The sequence below is a fragment of the Musca autumnalis genome, unplaced genomic scaffold (genome assembly GCF_047663935.1).
Source record: "Musca autumnalis isolate F117 unplaced genomic scaffold, ASM4766393v1 scaffold_3, whole genome shotgun sequence".
In the NCBI taxonomy this organism is placed as follows: domain Eukaryota; kingdom Metazoa; phylum Arthropoda; class Insecta; order Diptera; family Muscidae; genus Musca; species Musca autumnalis.
In genome coordinates, this window is record NW_027411866.1 from 106,642,377 (window position 1) to 106,666,306 (window position 23,930).

The 23,930-nt window shown below is 38.2% G+C and overlaps 1 protein-coding gene across 1 annotated transcript; it reads left to right on the forward strand.

Annotated features, from left to right (window-relative positions):
- The first annotated feature begins 4,392 nt into the window (after positions 1–4,392).
- On the forward strand, positions 4,393–5,261 carry LOC141398272 (uncharacterized). Its single transcript, XM_073975553.1, has 4 exons — positions 4,393–4,659; positions 4,728–4,869; positions 4,942–5,023; positions 5,243–5,261. The coding sequence occupies exons 1-4, from the start codon at positions 4,411–4,413 to the stop codon at positions 5,259–5,261; spliced, it is 492 nt and encodes a 163-aa protein (XP_073831654.1). The 5' UTR covers positions 4,393–4,410.
- Positions 5,262–23,930: the final 18,669 nt, after the last annotated feature.

The following is a 23,930-nucleotide window of genomic DNA, read 5'->3' on the forward strand; positions in this document are numbered from 1 at the left end:
ATAAACAAAGGAGAGGATTCGAAATGCGGTATATGTATCTGTTTGCTTTGATGAAAGTACTGATATAAGGGACACTAGTCAAATGCTAATTTATATTAGAACCGTAGACAAATTGTTCAATGCATTTGAAGAAATTTTAAAGTTGAAATCGCTATCATTAATTAACTCTTAGCAATCGCAGTTTTAATAAAAGAAACTGAAGTGGATACTTTTGACTGTGATTCACTGTATATTATTTTTAATGTTAGTCATACAAAGCGAACGCGCCAACAATATATTTTTTCTATTTGAAAATTTTGCCTTTTTAGGCGAAGATCATTTTTAGTATTATTTTTTTTTTTTTTTATTTATTAATCGAGCTTTTTTATGATCTATAATGCAAATGAAAAAGGAAAGCCGACGGCTCTGAACGCTAACACGCCGTGACAACTTTTTTCCTGTGTTTTTCATTTCATACTCAATATGAAAATCATCACCCTGTTCTGTTCTTTCAGTGTAATTTTACCCACACATAAACAATTTAAGCGCTCGCTCTTCTTGGTCGGCTATGCTCTAGCGTCCGAACGGATTGACGTAGGTTGATGAAATTTTGGGAAAATATTGTTACGGAATTAGATTTAACTAATCTCCGTGTATACGTTGTTTTATTCCCCGATACGATTTGTACCAAATAAAACAGGGTTCGTTTTAGATTACGTTTCTACAATGCTTTATTTACTTTATTACACTTATTCAGAACCGACTTTAATTACAAAGCACACAGCAAGTCTCTAGTTAGCACGCAGCTCTTATTTAACCGATCTGTTCAGTTCAACGCTTAAAACACAACTCACTCGTCATTGCCAGTTCCCCTGTATTTATATCCCAAAGTCTCCCTGTTCGAGAAATATCTAGAACATATGGCAACACCTCGAATCTGTACAACGAACACACAGACGCACATTCGCACTAAGCGAACAACCAGACTCACATACATGGGGAAAGAGCAATACAGTGGACAAATACAGTAATGACGTAATTACAACAACAAACAGATGCCAGAAATAAAGAAGTGACAAACTAAACAATAATTACATGACTAAAAGCACATTAATGAAAGGTAAAGTAACATCTAGAATAATGAAGAGAGTTCTACATGGTAGTTGTTGTTGCTTAAATAAAGTAACTGCGTAATAAAAACTTTACGTTACAATTCAAATTTTTAAATTAACGGAAATTAAACTAAACTAACTTAAACCTATCAGTTACATTCGTAACAATATGTTATATTTACGTAGGACTTTTGGTATTGAAAGCGAGGTCCACGCTTTCGTATAGCCCCCATACAAAATGACGCGTGACGCGTCGTCGTTTTAAGGAATTTTTAAGATATTAGGCCCATTTTACCACCGAATTGGTTGTAATTTGGTACTTTGTGTCTCCAGAGACCAAAAAATATTCCTACCAAAGTTGGGTTATATAGGTCCACGTTTTGGTATAGCCCCCATATAAAGTACGCGTCATTTTAATATATTTTGAATGTATTATGGCCCCGGCACATACGCTACGTTGTGCGTCGCGTTACAACAACCACATGAAAACTTCAAGAACAAACTTGGCATCACTTTCATTTTTTTCATGTGGTTGTTGTTTTTAACGCGTGACGCAACGCACAACGTACCGTATGTGCCGGGGCCATTAGACCGATTTGGCCACAGAATTGGTTGTAATTTGGTATTTTGTGTCTTCAGAGGCCAGAAAACATTCCTACCAATGTTGGGTTATATAGGTCCACGTTTTGGTATAGCCCCCACATAAGGCCCCTTATAAAGTACGCGTCATTTTAATATATTTTGAACGTATTAGACCCATTTGACCAAAGAATCGGTTGTAACTTTGTATTTTGTGTTTTCAGAGGCTAAGAAACATTTCTACCATAAAATGTTTATATAGGTCCACGTGTTGATATAGCCCCCATAATACAATATCTCCCGATTTTCGATATTTTGAACGTTTTAGCCTCATTATCACACCAAAATGGCTGAAATTTGGTATTTAGTCTTCTTTAGGCGTATAAAACTTTCCCCCTGAAATTTGTAGGTATAGGTCCAGGCCATCATATAGCCCCCATAGAACGGTACCTTCCGAATTTCGGTATTTTGAAGGTTGTGGCCACATTAATCCACCGAAATGGCTGAAATTTGTGGTGGAGTGTATAAAAAGTTCGGCCCGACCGAACTTAACGCTTTTCTTACTTGTTAATAGTAAAACTTGTAAACAGGAGAACTGTAAAAAATGTTCTCACACAAAAGTTTTTTGAAATAGTTCGGGAATGGAAAATGGAAAAACGTCAAAAAACTGGAGCAAATGTCCAAGTCGGCGTACCAGCCAATCAGACGCCGGCAACCACTTTACTATTTTTTACTCGCCCAAATTTGTCGTGTAAAAAGTTTTTAAAGAGAGCGTCATTCATCGCTATTTTTGTTTAAAGAGAAGTGAACATTTTACAACTTTTTGGTGTACGGAATGGTTTTTCCGGTAAAATGTGTAAAAGTGGTAAAAATTTTAAAAACTTTTTAGTTCTGGAACAAATCTATAACTGGATTCAGTTAAACCAGTTGGGTTCCATCCATGAGGGTGGAGGAGGTTAATAGCTAGTTTACATTATTGAAGATCAATCCACTAGATATAATCGATTCTGTGGGTTAATCCTTGCTGTTTACATATACCATTGACAGGATTAAAGTGGCGGTCAGTTAATTTTTGTTTGCATTTAAATTAGCACTACTTGCATTAACCTTATCCAAGAAAAGTATGTGAAATCTCAATTCGTTACATCTACTTTTTAGTTTCTTCTATTTATGTAATTTATTCGCTCCCAAACAATCATTTACTTTATGTTAATATAAAATGTAATGGACGACTGAAACAAAGTTGCAATTTTTAGTGTCTTTTTCAGATATCTGATTCTGGTTCCTCCGTGTCCAGACTCAAATTCTGCAACCTGGACAGGTTCGTCCATATGGTATCAGGTGACAGGTGAGTGGGTTTAGCTGGGCAGTTTAACAGATACAGCGTGTCATGCCATCAGTTCGGAACCAATACAAATTTAACAGCTGTATCGTCTGGATCTTACTTGACCTAAAAGCACTCTTGCTTGCCTTGGCAGCTGGCGTTTTCGTTGCTGTGCTTGCTCGGGTGTTACCTTAAGAGCCATCCTAATCACCATATGACGGATAGGACCACACCACCAAGGCATGTTAGGAGGGATCTTTTCATGATGTAGAACGTTACAAGAGAGAATCCCCTAGATCAAAAAGCCTATCAAGCAGGTTTAGATAGCATTCACTATTATGTGAATGCGGTACTCGGGACGGTGAAGCCGTTTGAATTTCTATCAGTTGCTTTGCGTTGTTTAAAATATTTCAGTTGCACTCTCATGCATTGTTCCTCGAAAATGCAACTAAATGCATCAGAAATAAAAATGATACATGTTCGCTTTTTATCTGCGTTAAAAATGCGTATTTTTGACGTTTTGAAACACGTAGCTTCGCAGTTGTTAAGTACTACGGCGTTAAGAAACATAATACTTCACACATTATTGCCAAGCAACTGACGATACGGAAGTCAGCCCATCTGACCAGCGTGCGACACAGGCCCGCAAGACACACTGCATCTTTCCAACTGCCCTGCCAAACCTACTCAACTAAATCCAGTAGATATGTGGTTACATCTCATCGAAGCAGCCACATGCTTAGAACTGGGTCTATCAGCCAGAGCAAGGACAACATACAAACTTATAAAATACTGTTACAGCAACAACAACGCGCTGGGATGTACTAACGTAGCAATCAGGAACATAGCTCCTACCGCAGTAGTCGGAAGTGCACCCATTCTCTACATCCATTACATGTGACCGATGTTGGCATGTGGTGAATGCGGATCTGGCAAACGTAACAAACATAACACATAATTAGGTCTGTTCGTTTACTCAATAATTTGTACAAATTTGTACAAGTCCAGTAACTTCTTGTAATCGACTAATGTCTTTTGCATGGTGCTGTCGAGTAAACGAACAACATCCAGTAACAATTTGTACAAATTGTAAGTAAACGAACACACATATTGTCAGTCAAAAGACGCAGGTTGCTTGGTGTGCGTCATGTGGTCTCTATCTTATTTTTCCTCTATTGACCATGCAGCCCTGTTAACCTACTGCAGGAGTCTAACGCTGCGTTTACACATGACAGGACAGTTGCGTTCATGTATTGATTGTCAAAAAATGAAAAATTGTTTTAGTGACGTAGGCGTCCAGAACAATGTACAGACAATGTTATTATTCGTATCAGCTGTTTTTTGTTTGTTGACATTTTGCTTCATTTGAATAAATGTGGAAGACGATCAAATATAATTTGTATAAATTAAAACAAAATGGAATTTGCTGCTCAACAAATAGCAGCAATAGAAATACTACGTGAACTATACGTTCTTGAACAGAATACAGGGAGTAAAAGAAGAGAAACCAATCGGAAATGTTGGGTAAACCCACTTCTTATAAGAAGAACAGAACATGATCTTGAAGCCCATTTGCTCCACGACCTTTTGTGGGATAACGATGAAAGGGATTTCAAAAATTTCACCCGTATATCTGTAGATAGATTCGAGGAAATTTTGAGTTTGGTAAGTATTTCACAAACCCAATATTTCAATGAATTGATCTGTAATATTATTTTTCTCGTCATCGTTAGATCATTGACCGTATAAAAAAGAAAGATACCAAGCTGCGGGACGCAATCACGCCAAGGACAAAATTAGCCATAACATTACGATCACAGCAAAATGTTCGATGCCAAAGATGCTATTCAAGAATGGGTGCAAGTGAAATGGAATGTAATTTTTTCAGCATCTTCACTCATTCTTTTTACAAGAGCGTAACCCCCAAAAGATGCAATTCATTTTCAGATCCTAAGCATGTCATCTTTACTAACTCGATGGAATGGCATTTTCAACAATTCTTTGGAATGGCATCTATACCAATCCATTGGCATGTCATCTTAACCGATTGCCCAGAATAGCATTTTCACTAATGTTTAGCATGTCATTTTCACCAACCCTTTGGCATGAAATTTTCACGTCTTGTTCGGAAAATGGAAAATGCTGTATTGAAAAATGATTTTCAGTTTTTTTATTTGATTAATTCAAAGGAATTAATGAAATATCTATAATTTATTTATCATCATAAAGTTTACATCTATAATTGCAGTTTGTTCTCGTTGCTGTAACAGTAGTAGTTAATATGTTTGTATTCTCATCTTTCTGTTTAATATGGCTCTGGGTCTATAAGTCGTAAGAAAGTGGCTATTTCCCTATTTATATGGTTTGTAACCACAAAGCTGCAAACTTAAGTTTCTTAGCAGGATTGGTAGGGCAATTGAAAAGGAGCAGTGTGTCGTGGGGCCTGTGCTGTATGCTGGGCAGATGTTTTCCACAGTGTTATCAGTACTTGCCCTATAGGAATATTGACGGCTGCACCATCCCGAGCGTATTGACCCAAAACTACTCTGGTTTGTCCTGACAGCTGGCGCTTCTCAGCTGCGATAGATGGTGGATGTTCTCCAAGGACCGCATTCACACGATAACTGTTTACTGCGTCTGCGACTGCATTCGTGTGAATGCTACTTAAACCTGGTTGAAAGGCTTGTTGATCGAGGTTCTCTCTTGTAACGTTAGACTTCTCTTTCTAGATTATGAAGACCCCCTGGCTGCCTGGGCCTGTGGTCTGAATTCTGCTATCATCGACCATGACATTCAACTCTATTGTTCCAAACTCGGCCGCCCAGGTAGTGAACAGAGAAGCCGTAGATTTATTAGCTGGTATTTGCATATTCCTCGCGTGGAAAAAATGGTAAGATCAGACAAAAAGGAGCTCAGTCTTTCACAAATGTCGTCAGGGAAGGCACCTGTCGCCAAGATAGTACAATCATTCGCATACGTTACGTTCTCAATGCCGTCTGCAGCGTTTGGAATTCAGAAGAGGTTTTCTTCACTCCACGGGTCTTGGACTTCTTGATCCTAAATTCTACGTACTACTGTCGTCCACACTTAAAATTTATTAACTAACGTTTCAAACTTGGACGGTGCGTAGTCTGCTCGATGACATCAAACAACGAGGGTGCTTGACAATATCAAAGGGCTTTATTAATCAAGTGTCACTATCACTGTTCTATCGCACAGCTTGCTTTGAGTGAGTCTTCGGCTAATATGGAGATGGCCTTCAGCGCAGTTGTTGTGCTGCTTATGGATCCTATGCTATTGATCGGCAACTGGAAAGTTATTTCTGATGGTGGAAGAACTAAAGCCACAAGTGTCCTTGCTACGGGCGACAAAATCGGCCTGTAAGATTCAACTTTGCTGGCATCCTTTTCGGGCTTCAGTAGCTGGCCTATTTTCCAGACTTCGGGAACGATGTGTTTGGCAAGCGACAGGTTGTAAATTTAAGTGAGAAACTTGACTTCCGGCTGTCCCAGCTGTGGCAGTCTAAACACCGCCGCTGCACCGCAACAGAGTTTACTTCGTCCACTCTCAGCCACTGATTTTGTTTCATCTTACAAAAGCTTTTCTATTATCTTCTCATCACCAGTTCAGATTTCGACATGGACTCCAACAGCACTCCTTTAAGAATTTCTAGTTCGTGAACCTACATTTAACTTGTAATTTTATAACAAAATTTTTGGAAATGTATACTCTTTTGTTTTGATGTCGCTACATGTAGGGATGTACAAATCGACTTGTTTTTTTTTGTAGTGATCTGTAAAAATGATTCAAATGCTGATGAAAAGATCGGATCTTTCACGACTTCCTTTGCATGGGTTTAAATGCTAATGAAAAGATCGGATCTTTCACGACTTCATTTGAACCAATGCAAAAGATCCAGTGAAATCATGGCATCTCATGGAACCACTTCCATAAAATTTTGCTGGGATATCTTGCAACAGGAAACTCATATAAATCGTTGGAATATTTAGCAAGAGTTACCAAAAGCACCATCAGTATTTTTGTGCCAATAGTATTACGTGCCATATAAGAACGCTTGCAGCCAGATTACTTGCGAGTAAGTAAGGAATGATCATATTTGTATTGCATTGCTATTCGTTGAAAAAACATCGAACAAAAAACTAGCCTTATTTATTTTCCGTATGTTTTTATACCCTCAGCCTTTAGGCTAGAAAGTGTATATACACTTTCATACCGGCAAAATGTGCGTAATCGAAATAATGATTATAGACCCAAAGTATGTTTGGACGAAATGTTTCAGACAATTTGGAGTCGATAATGTCCGTCCGTCTGTCTGGTTGGCTGGAGGCCCTAAAACTCTCGAACAGATGATTTCGGCTTTCGTAATACTTTGTCCAAACTTTGTTTATGTTCGAAGATGGGCTATATCGGTCTACTCCTTCAGGTACATCCCCCACAAAAGTTCGAAAATGTTCGGAAAATTTTTCCGCACGATAACTCTTAAATGGTTTAACCGATTTGGTCCATACTTTGCATATGGTGAAATGTGTACCAGAAGTAGATAAGGTTTCAGTATGGACTCAATCGGTCCCCTCCTTCGCGTACCTCCCAAACAAAATTTCGGAAAAGTTCAGATTAGGGCCTGCCCTCGAATCGCTTTGATTGTATTCAGTGCACTTTTTTACTTGTTAAACTTATATTAACTTCAAAGTGGGATAATACCTCTTCACTGAGTGTTAGTCTTGGTGTAGGTAATCAATCGATAAGTCTAAGTTTTTGGAAATTCGTATCATTTAGGTGCCACCGTGGTGTAATGATATGTACACCCGTCATGCACACTGAATGCCCTTGTTCGATTCCCTGGCCAGGCAACATAAAATTATCAACGTTGGAGAATCACCTCAGTAATGTTACCGACATTCCCTGGGTATTTCAGTCATCTAAAACTTCCCAGTGAGCCCCACATCATTAAGCTAATATGAATCTAGGTGAACTCATTGATATGAGAGAAGTCTCCTTTTTTCCTTTCTGGGATGTTTGTTGAATAATTAGATCACTAGAAGGGTAATAAATATGGCGAACCGAAAGAGTTCTGACGCGTCTGGCCTTCTTCGGTCCAACTCTGTCCGTCTGTATGTTCTTGATCAGCGTGCAATTCTACATCGATATAGCCATGTCCGTCCGTCTGTGGAAATCACTCTAGCGTCCGAACGGATTGACGTAGGTGGATGAAATTTTGAGAAAATCTATTACTTGTACGTAGGACTTTTGGTATTGAAAGCGGGCTATGTAGGTCCACGCTTTCGTATAGCCCCCATACAAAATGACGCGTGATGCGTCGTCGTTTGAAGGAATTTTTAAGTTATTTGTCCCATTTTACCACCGAATTGGTTTTAATTTGGTATTTTGTGTCTCCAGAGGCCAAAAAACATTCCTACCAAAGTTGGTTTATATAGGTCCACGTTTTGGTATAGCCCCCATATAATGCCCCATATAAAGTACGCGTCATTTGAATATATTTTGAATGTATTAGTCCCATTTGACAATAGAATCGGATGCAACGTTGTATTTTGTCTTTCCAGAGGCTAAGAAACATTTCTAACATAAAATGTTTATATAGGTCCACGTTTTGATATAGCCCCTATAGGACGATATCTCCCGATTTTCAGTATTTTGAAGGTGTTGGCCTCATTATTACACCGAGATGGCTGAAATTTGATATTTAGTCTTCGTTGGGGGTATAAAACAACCGCCCCCCCCCCCCCCCCCCCCCCAAAAAAAATTGTAGGTATAGATCCGCGCCATCATATAGCCCCCATAGAACGGTAACTTCCGATTTTCGGTATTTTGACCGTTGTGGACACATTAATCCTCCGAAATGGCTGAAATTTGTGGTGGAGGGTATAAAAAGTTCGGCCCGACCGAACTTAAGGCTTTTCCCACTTGTTTCTATTTTCTGTTGTGCTGCTTTGGTAATATTCAGAGAGAAAGCAGAGAGAAAAGAATTGTACATGTGCGCTTGTACATTGTGGACAATTTGATTGATGAAGTGCTAACGAAAAGATGAGTTCTCTGCATCGGAGAACAAATTGGTTTATTTTTTGTTATGCTTGTTGATGCATGATAGTGTTTAAAGATCATCCATTCATTTGAAGTCAATGAAAGTAAAGATTTTTTCTTCAAACTTCAACACTATTTCGTGGAAAGTCATATGTTTTCTATATAATGCCATTGATGGTCATTGTAGCCAATGCTATATGTTATTAACATTGTATTTACTACAAGTTAATATAATAAATAAAAAGTTTTATATAAACTTTTACAGGTGAATACAAGTATATTATACATATATTATTACCAATTGTTTTACATATTTCACAGATCCTGTTGAGCAATTTGTTGTTCTCCATTGTTGGTTTTTCCTACCAAGTGGCGCACGAACAGCCTAAGATGATATTAAAACCTTTAATATTGTGATAGAGCTAGAGAGAATCAAGGTTGAGAAGTAGTTTTGATATAATGAGGGGGTTTTGGAAATTTCTACTTACAATATGCGTACCGAAATCTCTAAATAGTTTGAAATATTTGTACTTTTAAATATTTCCTCTTTTCCAGAACCTGCAAGAAGCTACTACTTTTTACTACGATAACATTTTTTCCTTTATGTTATTGGAAAAAATAGTAAAAATTAGTAGATTCTTGCAGTTCTGGAACAGACCAATTGTTTAACGTCAACTTTCGGATAGTATAAAAATCCGGACTGGTTCCTTACACGATAATGCATAAATCTTAAGGGTATTTTCAATTAATCCGAATTACATTGAAATACTTTCCAAAATTTTAAAATTTCCGCAAAGTTGAGTTTCGTTGCAATAAGCTTCTTTCCAGAACTAAAGTTTTTTTTACCGGAATTGCTTTCCCGTACTCCAAAAAAGTTGGAATATGTTCACTTCTCTTTGAACAAAGTTGGCGCTAAATAGCTTTCTCTTTAGAAACTTTTTTCACGACAAATTTGAGCGACAAAAATGTGCAACATGTTTGCCGCCTTTCCGTTCCCGTACATTTTGGCAAAATGTGTGCGTTGAACTCATTTTTGACAGTTTTCTCTTTTGCACATTTTATTAATAAACAACTACTGGGACGAAGCTATGCGTTTAGGGTTTTTATACTCCAAACCCTGCGACAAAGAGGGTACTTACACTTTGATATTGTCATCTGGCGAACGATGAATCTAGAATAGAGTACCCTGTATGGTGCATTCTTAAGTACAGTACACATTGTCAGTTATGAATGACGATTTTTTGCAATTATCGATAACTGTCCAACCGTCCAGCAACCACAAAATATTTTGTGGTTGCATGATGAATTGCAAAAATGAACGGCCACACTAGCAAGCAACAACAAAGCTGTCATTCAAAACTGACAATGTGTACCCAGCTTTACAATGACATACGTTTTTTCTTGTGGATGGCGGTACTCCCCGAAATAAAGGCCACCTACCATTAGCCAGTGATTTCACGAAAACAATTCATCTATAGTTATTACAAGTATTATATGAACTCTTTTTTGTAGTAAGAATTCACAGTTTTATTAAAATAATTGTGTTTTTATAAATAGAATAGACTCAGACTATAACAACATGTAGAAAGATGCATCAATGAAATGAAATATTTAAATAAGTAAGAAAAATCATTTAATATGAACACGAATCGTCGTTGGACTGCGATTCGTCCAAAAATTCGACATCCAACATTTCTAGACACGAAGTGTCTGTATCAGTAATTTGAGATTCATTAGGTCCTCTAGTGGATTTTCCACATTTTCGACGAAATAGTAAATCTTGTATTTCATTCATAGCAAGGTAAGCAGTATCTTCAGGCATAGATCGCAGTGTCATTGCAATGCTCTCTGCAAAAGCACTGAACGCATCATTTATTGGTTTATTCATATTCACAATTGTTTCTATTGCTTTGTCAAATTTATCGGTGTTGATCTCATTATCGTATTTTTTCTTTGGCTTGGAATTGTTGTTGTTATCACTTAATTCTTTCGCAAATACAGAATCATTTGAGGTATTCTATATAAAAGGAAGATATATATAACCGATTAGAGTCGGATCAAAACTTTTGTATACATAAGAGTGACATGTCACTCAAAGAGTGACATAAGTCAAAAAATGCGTTTTCTGAGTTAGCAATTTCTATTTTTTTCACAACTTCTACTTTATCTTGTGTCAAATTTTGATGCCGATATCTCTAAAACTCGACGAGTTACAACTCATTTACTACGAGTTTCGCAAAAGATTTTTGAGCTTATGAAGTACTAAAATACTTCAAATCATGCACAGAAATTTAGTATTGATATCTGGCTATTTGGTTGCAAAATATGGTCCAAGTAGTTATTTTAGTTTTAGTGTAATTATAGGTCTATACCAAAACCCAAAAGTTTGTACAAATTTGCACAAACTTTTACAAAATACTCTTCGATAACAAACTTGTTCAGTAAAAGAGAATTGAGAAGTCTTGCAAGATCTTGCAAAAACTTTTTACTTGCAAAGTTATCGAACAGGTATTATCTTTTTAAGTTGGGAAGTCAAATTTCAATATCCAATTTAAAACGCGTTTTTCTCGATACTTGATTCTTTGAAATGTGTCACTCTTTGAGTAAATGAGCGATATGTTGTATATTCCTGTAGACGGTGTATTATGTGAGTAACATTAGATGGGTATTTATCTCAAAATATTGTGACTATCTAATTTGCAGGTTAATATTATACAATTTTTCCAATATTCATTTATATTTTTTGAAAATTTTTAGCTTCCGGATACCGAGGAAGAGTGGCTTTCCATATCGTCAGAATTCGAAAATTTGTGGCAATTTCCCCATACCCTGGGCGCTTTAGACGGGAAACACGTACGAATGAAAGCCCCTGCTAAACTTTAAGGGGTTCTACAGCATAATTTTGTTTGCTTTGGTCGACGCTCATGGAAGATTTGTTTTCATTGACGTTGGTTCTAATGGAAAAACTTCAGATAGCTCAATATATAAAGATAGTGAACTTTTTAAAAGATTGAAAAATGGCGACCTAAATATTCCGAACCCAAAAGAATTAGTTCCAGGAAAGGGCGATAAAGTTCCCTATTATTTTATTGGAGATGACGCTTTTGCATTGGATAAAAATCTTATGAAGCCATACAATCGGAACATACGGTTCAGTGTCCCCCAAGAAATTTTTAATTATAGGCTATGTCGTGCAAGGATGACTGTGGAATGTGCATTTGGAAGACTTGCTAAACGGTTCAAGATATTTCAAAGGCCAATTGAGGTACAACCAAGCACGGTGGATCTTGTGGTTCTAACTTGTTGCACATTACATAATTTTTTAACACCAACAAACGCATCAATGTCAACTGACGTTTTAAATAATTACCCTCAACCTGATACATTTTCTTCGATTGGATCTCAAGAATATAACTCATATAAATACTCAAACAGGATAAGGGATGAAATATCGAAATATTGCGTATCTGATGGAAATGTAGATTTTCAGTGGCAAAAAATACAATTGCAAGTGAACGCAGAATATTAGTTGTAATTTCTTTGTTTTTATTTAAAATTAATATTTTTAACAAACCAATATTTTAAAAATAAAAATTGTCCCTCTGTGAGTGGATTTGTCATATGATGTAATAATTTCAAATTTGGCAACATATTATGGGGCATGGTTCTAAAGTTAATTCCTATAATAAACAAAGAGTTATACAATTACTTACTGCAATTGATTACTATATTAAGAACCATGAAGGAAATATTATTTACGGTTAACGTGTTTGTGTATAGTGATTATATATTTGCCGATTAATTTGTATTAAACAATTAAGGTGAAAAACTTACATTTGTAACATTGTTGACCGATTTTCTGGCCGATATGTAGTTGTCCAAAAAGCTCATTTCTTCATACCAGAAAAGTGATGGCTGATACACATCCGAAGCATCACAACCAGACTTCTTGCTATGTTCTACCTTCCTTTTTTCGATTACGTAGGTGCTTCTTAACGATTTTATTCTTTTCTTAACAGCTTCTTCTGTCACGTTCATCTCCTTTCCTATTTCTTCAAGAGCCTTATTTGGATGTAAAGCATGTTAGAGACGTTGGAGGGCCGATCATGGAGCACTCACACCACTGCATATTTCCATAATTTCTCTAAAAGGATTCACGCAAAGCGAAATATGTACATCGTGATATTACTTAGTAGTATTACATTACAGTCGACATCGACTTCAGAATGCAATGCGACGATGACATTCACTTTAAGTGTCTCTCTATCCCGTCAAAGTCCGATAAGGCACTACATACAGGAAAGGCCCCTTCAATGAGTCTTCTCTAGTTTGAAGAATCCTAGAAATGGTCTTTTTTATACAGAAGACTCATTGAAGTGGTCTTCTTCTAATGGAAAACTCTTTCGTGTAAAGAAGACCCACTGAAGGGATCTTCTCTGTACAGAAGACTCATTGAAGTGGTGTTCTCCTAATGGAAAACTCTTTCTTGTAAGGGAGACTCACTGAAGGGGTCTTCTCTGTACAGAAGATTCATTGAAGTGGTCTTCTCCTAATGGAAAACTCTTTCGTGTAAAGAAGACCCACTGAAGGAGTCTTCTCAGTGCAGAAGACTTATTGAAGTGGTCTTCTCCTAATGGAAAACTCTTTCGTGTAAAGAAGACTCACTGAAGGAGTCTTCTCTGTACAGAAGACTCATTGAAGGGGTCTTCTCTTTATCGAAGATTATTTCGTTTAAGGGAGACCCACTGAAGGGGTTATCTTTGTATAGAAGACCATCTGAAGGAGGTTTCTATTAATAAGAGACTCATAGAACAAGTCCTCTTCATTGTAGGGATGTCTTGTTCTTTTGTATTTGGAAATACCTTTCAAAGTATGGTACAATAAAACTCCATTCTACGATTAGGATGTAAACGTATAAAACATTTCAATGGAACCGCTGTTGTGTACTCCTGTAAGTAGTTGGAACAAAAAGCACAAAAATTCCACATTCGACCATGGTAGAATAAACATACATATGTCATATATTGTCCAAAACTATGAAGCGCAGTGGCGGAGGCCGTATGCCATTTCTGGCTTGAGAACACATTAGCTACCTTCTTCTTTAAATCATTTCGTCGATATGAAAAACTATTGGTATTCCACAGTAACTCCCGTTCCCGAAATAATGAAATCATTTTTAAAATGTCTTCTTCCTTTCTTTGTTTATCCATACTGCAAGCAAGATTGTTTAATCCATTAATAACAACAAATTTATATCATAATTACTTACCCAAATGTTTTCCAATAAAATGTTTTAATTTATTCTGCTTTACAAATTTTTCAACAAACAATGTCCATATATTCAAGAAATTAAAATTTAAAATGGCCGTTTTGTCAAAAAGAGAAAAAACTGACAGAAAGTCAAAAATTTGCCATCAATGTCAAATTTGCCGGTCACCGGCTGTCTATGAAAAAACGATGAACAGTCGGAAGACAAAGGAAAAATGTTTGAATGTGTTGGTAAATCAGGGTTGTATTTTTAGACAATTTGGCTAATGTAAACACTAAGTAAGTGAACTATTTCTTCCCCACATCACTTTTATATTTACTCTCCTTTATTTATTTCCCCTCCTACCCCCTTTCTTATGTATTTTCACGACGAGCAAAATGCAGGTCTCTGAGCGAGGTCGCTATCAAAAATTAACGGCAAATGCACTTTCTATGACCTAACCTATGTAAACGTACTATAAATGGGGTTTTCGATGTTAAATATTTTTGAGATCAATGATAACTCTAAAATTTATTGAAACAGCTGCTAAATAAAGAACGTTGTAGTAATCGCTCGTATAAACGTACTCTTATGATAATGGCACAAGTTCTCACCCCCAGTAGCGGGACTCTCTAACACATTTATTGAGTTGCCGACAAAAATCGGTAAAATTAAAATCTAAAAAAGGTGGCCGTTAAGTTCTACCGAAAGCAGTGTTGTCAAATTTTACTTGAACTTTTCATTCATAATATTTGTGTTAAACGGCGTTTGCATTAGAGCTTTTTGCCGGGTTAAGATTAATATGTTCTTAAAATGTATGCACAAATTTATTCCACAAAAATAACAAATTCGCGTAAAAAATAAATTTTTCTTGAAATGTCACAATCCAACTTTAAATTTGTGGGCACAAGTTTCCCCCCATACCAGTTGCTGATATTATTCGAATGTTCGGCACAACTTTGGAAAACGACTATCACTGTCGAATGTTTGGCAAATGTTTTTCGTGTGTACACAAGCACGTTGTTCTTTTGTTCGTCAAAAGTTCGAAAACGATATCATTTTCGAACATTTGGTGAATATTTTTTCTTTTTTTGAATTATGAAGCCATCTCTACACATCGAAGAGAGAATGCAATGGCTATCCTCAGGATACAAAACGCCAGGTTCAACTCCAAACTGTAGATTTCAAGTAGATTGTTTGCGGATACGATAAAAAGTAGTCTAAAGTTAGGTTGCAGATAAAAATTCCAAAACTGTTGAGTAGTAAATGTTTTTTCTTCACAATAAAAATTGTTTCAAGAAAAATTTTTTACTTTGAAAATTTTTTTGTTTCAAAAAATTATTTTATGTTGTTTGTATAAAATTCCTATTTGCTTTTTTCAAATAATTTTTATATATATTGTTACGAATGTAACTGATAGGTTTAAGTTAGTTTAGTTTAATTTCCGTTAATTTAAAAATTTGAATTGTAACGTAGAGTTTTTATTACGCAGTTACTTTATTTAAGCAACAACAACTACCATGTAGAACTCTCTTCATTATTCTAGATGTTACTTTACCTTTCATTAATGTGCTTTTATTTTGTTTGGTATAATCATGTAATTATTGTTTAGTTTGTTACTTCTTTGCACTTGTTTGTTGTTGTTACGTCATTACTGTGCTTGTCGTCCAATTGTATTCCCCCATGTATGTACAGTTAGTCAACTATATTATTGCAAACGAAAAATTTTTAAAAATTTAGATGTTTAATTAGGAGTTACTACAAGAAATTCTTTTAATAATGTTGGGATTTTTGTAAATATCTGTTGATTTACCTGTTAATGACAACATCAAGCCAATAAATCCAGAAATCGGTTGGAAATAACAGAAACAACGGGCAAAAAGGATAGGTACCTGGTTTTTGTGGTGTCAACTAAATAATTGCAAAATGAATTAATGTGCAATAAAATTGTGGGGTTTCCCCGCGATTTTTTGCATTTAAGGATTTTTAAGACTTTTATGGAATGTGGACATGTAGATCCATAATTTTTGATCATAAATTAATTTTTGTGTGTGTAACATAGACGGTTTATTCAAACAACGAGAAAGTTAGATAAACGGTTTTGAAAAATATGCTACTTTTGGTCTATTCCAATTATTATAATGGTAAATCCGAAAGAGAAATGCCTAAAATCACCTCTCGTAAACTGAGAAGTGTACAGAACATCATATACCGCACCGAAAAAGAAGCCAGGCTCAAACTGAGGGCGTTACATGGCAGGTCCAAAATAGTAACCACACGAATTGACTGTAGAATGATTAAAGAAATTAACGAAATAGCCCAAAGCAGCACCAGAAAATAGCTTTTTCTAATTAAAAATGATTTTGGAGTAAGTGTGTCACATGGAATAGTCAGAAAAGTGCAACATAATAACAAGCACTCATCACGAGTGACTAGGTAAACACCATTGCCCTCCAATCACAATATATAGAAAATCATCAGACTTGTTATAGACAACTTTTAACGTCATCTTGAGTATTGGGATGGCGTTATATTTTCTGATGAGACTAAAATTATGTTGTACTATCACAATGGACCTCAAAAAGTATTGGGAAAACCCTTGAAAGCCATGCAAAACAAAAATTTAATACATACCGTAAAGTTCGGAAAATTGTCAGTTATGGTATGGGGTTGTATACCAAGCAGTGACGTTGGTAAAATCCTGATTTTGGAAGAAAGAATGACATAGTAGGTTTATTTAGATGTTTTAAGAAAAGATTTAACCAAAAGCGTTAAGAAATTTGGGCCTGTTGGCCCTGAAAATTCAAACAAATTGCAATATGAGTACTACCAAGACAACGGCCCTAAGCATGAATCTAATTTATGTAGGACTTGGTTGTTATACAACTGTACCAAAGCCATTACACCTCGTTCCAGTGTCTAGATATTAACCCCATCGAAAATTCATAGGTAAACCTGAAGGAAAATGTCGGGAATAGGTCGCCCACTAACCTGGGGGACTAAATAAAATGCAATAAAGAAAAAATGGCTAAAAAATACCATTGGAATATGACATACCGAAACTTATTTATTAAATTCAGATACGTTTACAAGCTGTTTTTGATGCCAAATGTGGGCATACGAAATATTAGAACCAACTTTTCGAAAAATACCGTGAAAGACTGAAAAGTTGTGAATTTTGCAATTCTTTAGTTGACAGTGCAAATAATGACTTGTACTCATTTTTGTTAATTTTAAGAAAATGTTTAGTGAAATTTAGCTACTTTTTATTTTATTATATTAATAAACATGTGTAAGAATTGTATTGTTAACAAAAATATTAATAATGATATTTATTTATACCAATAAAATTATGTTTTATTTAAAATTTTGAAATAATTTTGGTTTTGCAATAATTAAGTTGACTAACTGTATGTGAGTATGGTTGTTCGCTTAGTGCGAATGTGCGTCTGTGTGTTCGCTGCACAGATTCGAGATGTGGCCAGATTGTGTAGATAATTCTAGACCAAGGAGATTTTGGGTATAAATATGAGATGCCGGCCAAACAGTGAGCAGTTGTGAATTTTATACCGAAGTGTAAACATCGACTAGTAAAGAAGTAAAGTAAAGCTGTGTACTTAGCTATAACAGTCAGCTCCGAATAAGTGTAATAAAGTAAATAAAGCATTGTAGAAACGTAATCTAAAACGAACCCAGTTTTATTTGGTACAAATCGTATCGGGGAATAAAACAACGTCTACACGGACATTAGTTAAATCTAATTCCGTAACAATTGGTGTCAGCAGTGAGATTACGATCATCCTACAATGAAGTTTAAGGATCTGCGAGTGGAAGACTTGAAGAAGGAGCTAAGTAAGTTGGAGTTGTGTTCTACTGGCAACAAGGCCGAAGTACAAAAACGCTTGTTGGAAGAGTTCGAGCGCCGTGGAATGAACATCGATGAATATGAGTTCGAGAAGGAGGAAGTCGAGTTATCGGCAAAGGGCGAATCCAGCGTTGAGGAAGTTTCGTCGGTAGCTGCCAGGGGTGACGATTTGAAATCAATGCTGGCTATGATGATGGAGAAATTAGATGCTAAAATGGAAGAAAATTCCAGAAAGAGCGAAGAAACTTCCAGACTTATGATGGAGATGAAGGCAGAAAATTGTAGAATGGTTGAAGAAAATTCCAGTAAAATGTTAGAAGAGATGTCTAGAAAGAATGAAGAAACTTCTAGACTTATGATGGAAATGAAAGCAGAAAATTGTCGAATGAGCGAAGAAAATTCCAGAAAATTAGAGGAAAAGTTGGAGGAGAATTCTAGAAAAATCACCGAAAACTTAATGGCAGAAAATTCTAGGATGTTTGAAGAAAATTCAAGAAACTTAAAAGAGGAGTTGGAAGAGAATTCTAGAAAAATTAACGAGAAACTCGAGAACATCACGATAGTGATTGAAAAGAGAGTAGAAAACATGGAGGTGCAAATTAAAGAGTTGGATAAAAAGATTCTGTCTGTTGACGAGAAATTTCTGGCCCATGACGAGAAATTTGTGAACCTGGAGAAGAAAATGTCGGAACTGGAAATCAAAGGTGGCCCAGTGAGAGCTACTCATAACACCTTAAAAATCAAGACTCCTGTGTTCGACGGCTCAACCTCTTTCAATGTGTTCAAATTACAGTTCGAGACCGTGGCTACTAGAGATTCTTGGAACGACAATGACAAGGCTGTATCACTACTTATGGCATTGCAGGGCGGTGCTGCTGAGGTAATACAGACTATTCCCGCCGCTTCTAGAAACAGTTATGGGGATATAATGGCTGCTCTCGAACGTAAGTACGGTGGCGAATATAAGCAAAACATCTACCTAATGGAATTAAGGGGAAGAGTACAGAAGCCAAATGAGACCTTACAGGACTTCGCAACGGAAGTAGAACGTTTGGTGCTAATGACGTATCCAGGAGAAAACCATCCATTGTTGGACCGTATGAAAATCGAAACATTTGTGAATGGTATACGTGACGCCGAGATCAAACGTGCAACGTATGCGTCACCAAAATCGTCATTTGCTGAAACCGTGTCGTACGCCCTTACACAAGAGACGGCAAGAATAATCACTAATCCCCAGACTCACAAGGTCCGCAAACTGGATACCGAGTTCGATGAACCCAAATCTCTTACTAACGAGATGGTGGCAGCATTGAAGCAGGCATTAAGGGAAGAATGTTATACGGCAGCACCAACTAAGGCCAGGGGTAGGTGTCACAATTGCGGCAAAATGGGTCATTTTGCGCGTGATTGTAGAGCGAAGCGCAAGCGATCGAGGTCATCGTCACCACCCCCGTCAAGGGAAAGTAAAAGAGTGGCTCAACGTTCTGCAAACGAGTCACCGTTAAACTAAATCGATCCAGTCCAGCGGGGCGTGAACTGGCTCCCATCGACGACGGCCCCACAATCTCCATAGCGATAGTACAACAGAAAAACCACAACCTTACAACAACTGGTTATATCAATGGCGACAAGCGAATTCTGACCTTGGATACAGGCGCATCAAAGTCAATCATCTGATCTGGCAAAAGGAAAGATAACGCCACTAAATGGAGTCAGACTGCGCACAGCAACGGGGGAGCCTGCGGCAGTACATGGAAAGATAACCGTGAGACTTACTATTGCCAATAAATCGGTCGATTACGAGTTTATAGTGGCTGATATCGTTGACGAAGTTATCATAGGCGCAGATTTTATGATTGCCTTTGGTCTTAATCTGGATATGAAAGAACGTGTGATGACATGGTCCAATGTGGAAATTCCATTAAATATGGGCTACGATGAAGACACACCTATTAGACGTCTGACTACGGAACATCCAGAGATTATACCGCCTTGTGCCGAAACATTGATATGGGTACCAATGGATGGAGATTGTGGAGTCGGGAAATTGTGGGTGGTGGAACCAGCAGAGAACAAAAATAGTAACATCTTAATAGCGAATGCCCTGGTGAAAAGCAACGACGATGGACTGATTCCAGTTAGAGTTTTGAACCTGTCAGATAAGCAAGAACAAATTTGCCAATTTTCCGACGTTGGACAATGTACACCAGCCGAAGCTGTAATCAATTTGGAAAATACCACCGAAAAATCAGCAGCCACGGAAAAGAAGCACCTCGATGGTTACATCAAAGAGTGGACACAGAACTTATCACCTTCCGAGAAGAACAAGGCCAAGCAGTTATTATGGAAACATGCCTCTACCTTTGCGTCTGCAAAAGGGCATCAAGGAAGAACATCGGTGGTGAAACATGAAATAAACACAGCAGACGCAAGACCAATAAAACAGGCCCCAAGAAGCGTTCCACTGGCAAAAAGGGACGAAGTCCAGAAGTTGATAAGCGATATGGAGGAGAGTGGTGTGATCGAACCGTCGTCGAGTCCCTGGTGTTCCCCAGTAGTACTGGTCAAGAAGAAAGATGGAAGTACCAGATTTTGTGTGGATTACAGAAAACTAAATGATGTCACCAAGAAAGATAGCTACCCGCTCCCAAGAATCGATGACACACTAGACACCTTAGCCGGGACGTCATGGTTCTCTACCCTCGATCTGCAGAGTGGTTACTGGCAGGTAGAGATAGCCGAAAATGATAAGGAAAAGACAGCGTTTGGCGTTAACGGCGGTCTCTGGCAATTTAATGTCATGCCATTCGGGCTCTGCAACGCCCCGGCCACCTTTGAAAGGCTGATGGAGCGGGTGCTGAAAGGGTTGCAGTGGAAGTCGTGCCTTATATACTTGGATGACATCATAGTCATGGGACAGACCTTCGACAAACACCTCACGAATTTAAGGAATATACTCCAGCAGCTATCGTCTTCGGGTCTAAAACTTAACCCGAAGAAGTGTAACCTCTTCCAGCGAGAGGTGAAGTTCCTGGGGCACCATGTGACGACGGAGGGCATATCGACGGATAGCGAGAAGATTAAAGCCGTCAGAGACTGGCCGCAGCCTCGAAACCTCCATGAGCTGCGAAGCTTTCTGGGTCTCTGCACCTATTACCGTCGGTTTGTCCCCAATTTTGCCAACATTGCCGCAAGCTTACACCGACTGACTCAAAAAGGGCAAAAATTTCTATGGAGCAACGACCAGGATGAGGCATTCCAAAAACTCAAAGACATGCTCTGCAAAGCTCCTCTTTTGGCGTACCCTGTACCCGGCGGCAAGTTTGTGTTGGACACTGACGCCAGCGCATACGGGATCGGTGGTGTCCTTTCCCAGGAAATAGACGGCCAAGAAAAAGTCATCGGGTACTACAGCCGAACATTGTCAAAGCCTGAGAGGAATTACTGTGTGACGAGGAGAGAGCTGCTGGCAGTTGTGGAGAGCATCAAACACTATCACAAATACCTGTATGAACAGCACTTTCTGCTAAGAACCGATCATTCCGCTCTGCGATGGCTGCTCCAGTTTAAGAACCCGGAAGGTCAATTGGCCCGTTGGATCGAAAGGCTTCAGAGTTATGACCTAAGTATCGAGCACAGAAAAGGTGGAAAACACGGTAATGCTGATGCCCTGTCTCGTCGGCCATGCAAAATTGAATGCAGACATTGCTCGAAGGCTGAAGGCAAAGCAAGTATCGTCGATGTCCGGCTACTGCAGGTTGAGGCCGGCGAGGATTGGTCGGCGGAACAAAGAAAAGATCGCACCCTAGGCAAACTAATTTCTGCCATGGAAATGGGCGAACGCCCTAGTCGCAAAGAAATAGCGCCCGAAAGCCCCCTCTTGAAATCTTATTGGGCCCAGTGGAACAGTCTACTTCTAATAGATGGGTGCCTACATCGTAAGTGGGAGAGCGACGATGGAAAAACTCACCGCAACTTGATTGTCGTACCAGACTCCAAAATAAAAGATGTCTTGTCAGAGTTTCACGATGGGCCAAGTGGAGGACACCTTGGTGTGACAAAGACTGCTGAAAAGATAAAGCAGAGGTTCTACTGGGTCGGCTGTCAGAAATCCATTGCAGACTGGATTGCCAATTGTGAGAGGTGTATAAGAGCTAAAGGTCCAACCCGGAAGAGTCGAGGCCACATGCAACAGTATAATTCAGGAGCTCCATTTGAAAGAATCGCAATGGATGTGGCTGGACCGTTTCCAATAAGCGACTCCGGGAACCGGTATGTCTTAGTGGTCATGGATTACTTCAGCAAATGGCCAGAGGTTTATGCCATTCCCAACCAGGAAGCCAAGACAATAGTGGATGTGTTCAGCAAGAATTGGATTTGTCGCTATGGTGTCCCATCTGAGGTTCATTCCGATCAAGGAAGAAATTTTGAGTCAGCGATCTTCAAAGAAATGTGTGACACCCACGGAATCAAGAAAACGAGGACAACGCCCCTGCATCCACAATCAGATGGCATGGTGGAAAGATTTAATCGCACCCTGGAAGAGCATCTACGAAAGGTGGTAGATAGCGGCCAAAGAGACTGGGATGAGCATATTCCAAAATTCCTACTAGCCTATAGATCGGCCATTCATGACTCCACATCTCGAACCCCAGCCAGAATTTTGTTCGGCAATGAATTGAAGCTGCCTGGTGACCTGATCTTCGGTGCCACACCAAACCCCGAAATTGATAACGATGAAAACAGTCAAAACTCTTTCAGTGAAGTCCACGATGCAGTACGCCGTCGGATAAAAATGGTCAGCAACCGCATGAAGGCGAGGTACGATCGAGCGGCAAATACCGATGGGTTCCAAGAAGGGCAACTGGTACTATTGTTCAACCCACAACGGAAAAAGGGACTATGTCCCAAATTACAAACGCACTGGGAAGGCCCCTACAAGGTAGTCAAGAAAATAAATGACGTCGTGTATCGCACACAGAAGAGCGACAGCCCTAGATCAAAGATGAAGGTGGTACATCTAGAACGGTTGGCCCGCTATGGAACGAGAACTGTGCCAGGTCATGAGGAACAGGCTTAAGCGGGAGGCAGTGTGTTACCAATGCCCATACCACAGAGAGGGAACTGTGCCTATTCGGGACGAACAGGCTTAAGCGGGAGGCAATGTTACGAATGTAACTGATAGGTTTAAGTTAGTTTAGTTTAATTTCCGTTAATTTAAAAATTTGAATTGTAACGTAGAGTTTTTATTACGCAGTTACTTTATTTAAGCAACAACAACTACCATGTAGAACTCTCTTCATTATTCTAGATGTTACTTTACCTTTCATTAATGTGCTTTTATTTTGTTTGGTATAATCATGTAATTATTGTTTAGTTTGTTACTTCTTTGCACTTGTTTGTTGTTGTTACGTCATTACTGTGCTTGTCGTCCAATTGTATTCCCCCATGTATGTATGTGAGTATGGTTGTTCGCTTAGTGCGAATGTGCGTCTGTGTGTTCGCTGCACAGATTCGAGATGTGGCCAGATTGTGTAGATAATTCTAGACCAAGGAGATTTTGGGTATAAATATGAGATGCCGGCCAAACAGTGAGCAGTTGTGAATTTTATACCGAAGTGTAAACATCGACTAGTAAAGAAGTAAAGTAAAGCTGTGTACTTAGCTATAACAGTCAGCTCCGAATAAGTGTAATAAAGTAAATAAAGCATTGTAGAAACGTAATCTAAAACGAACCCAGTTTTATTTGGTACAAATCGT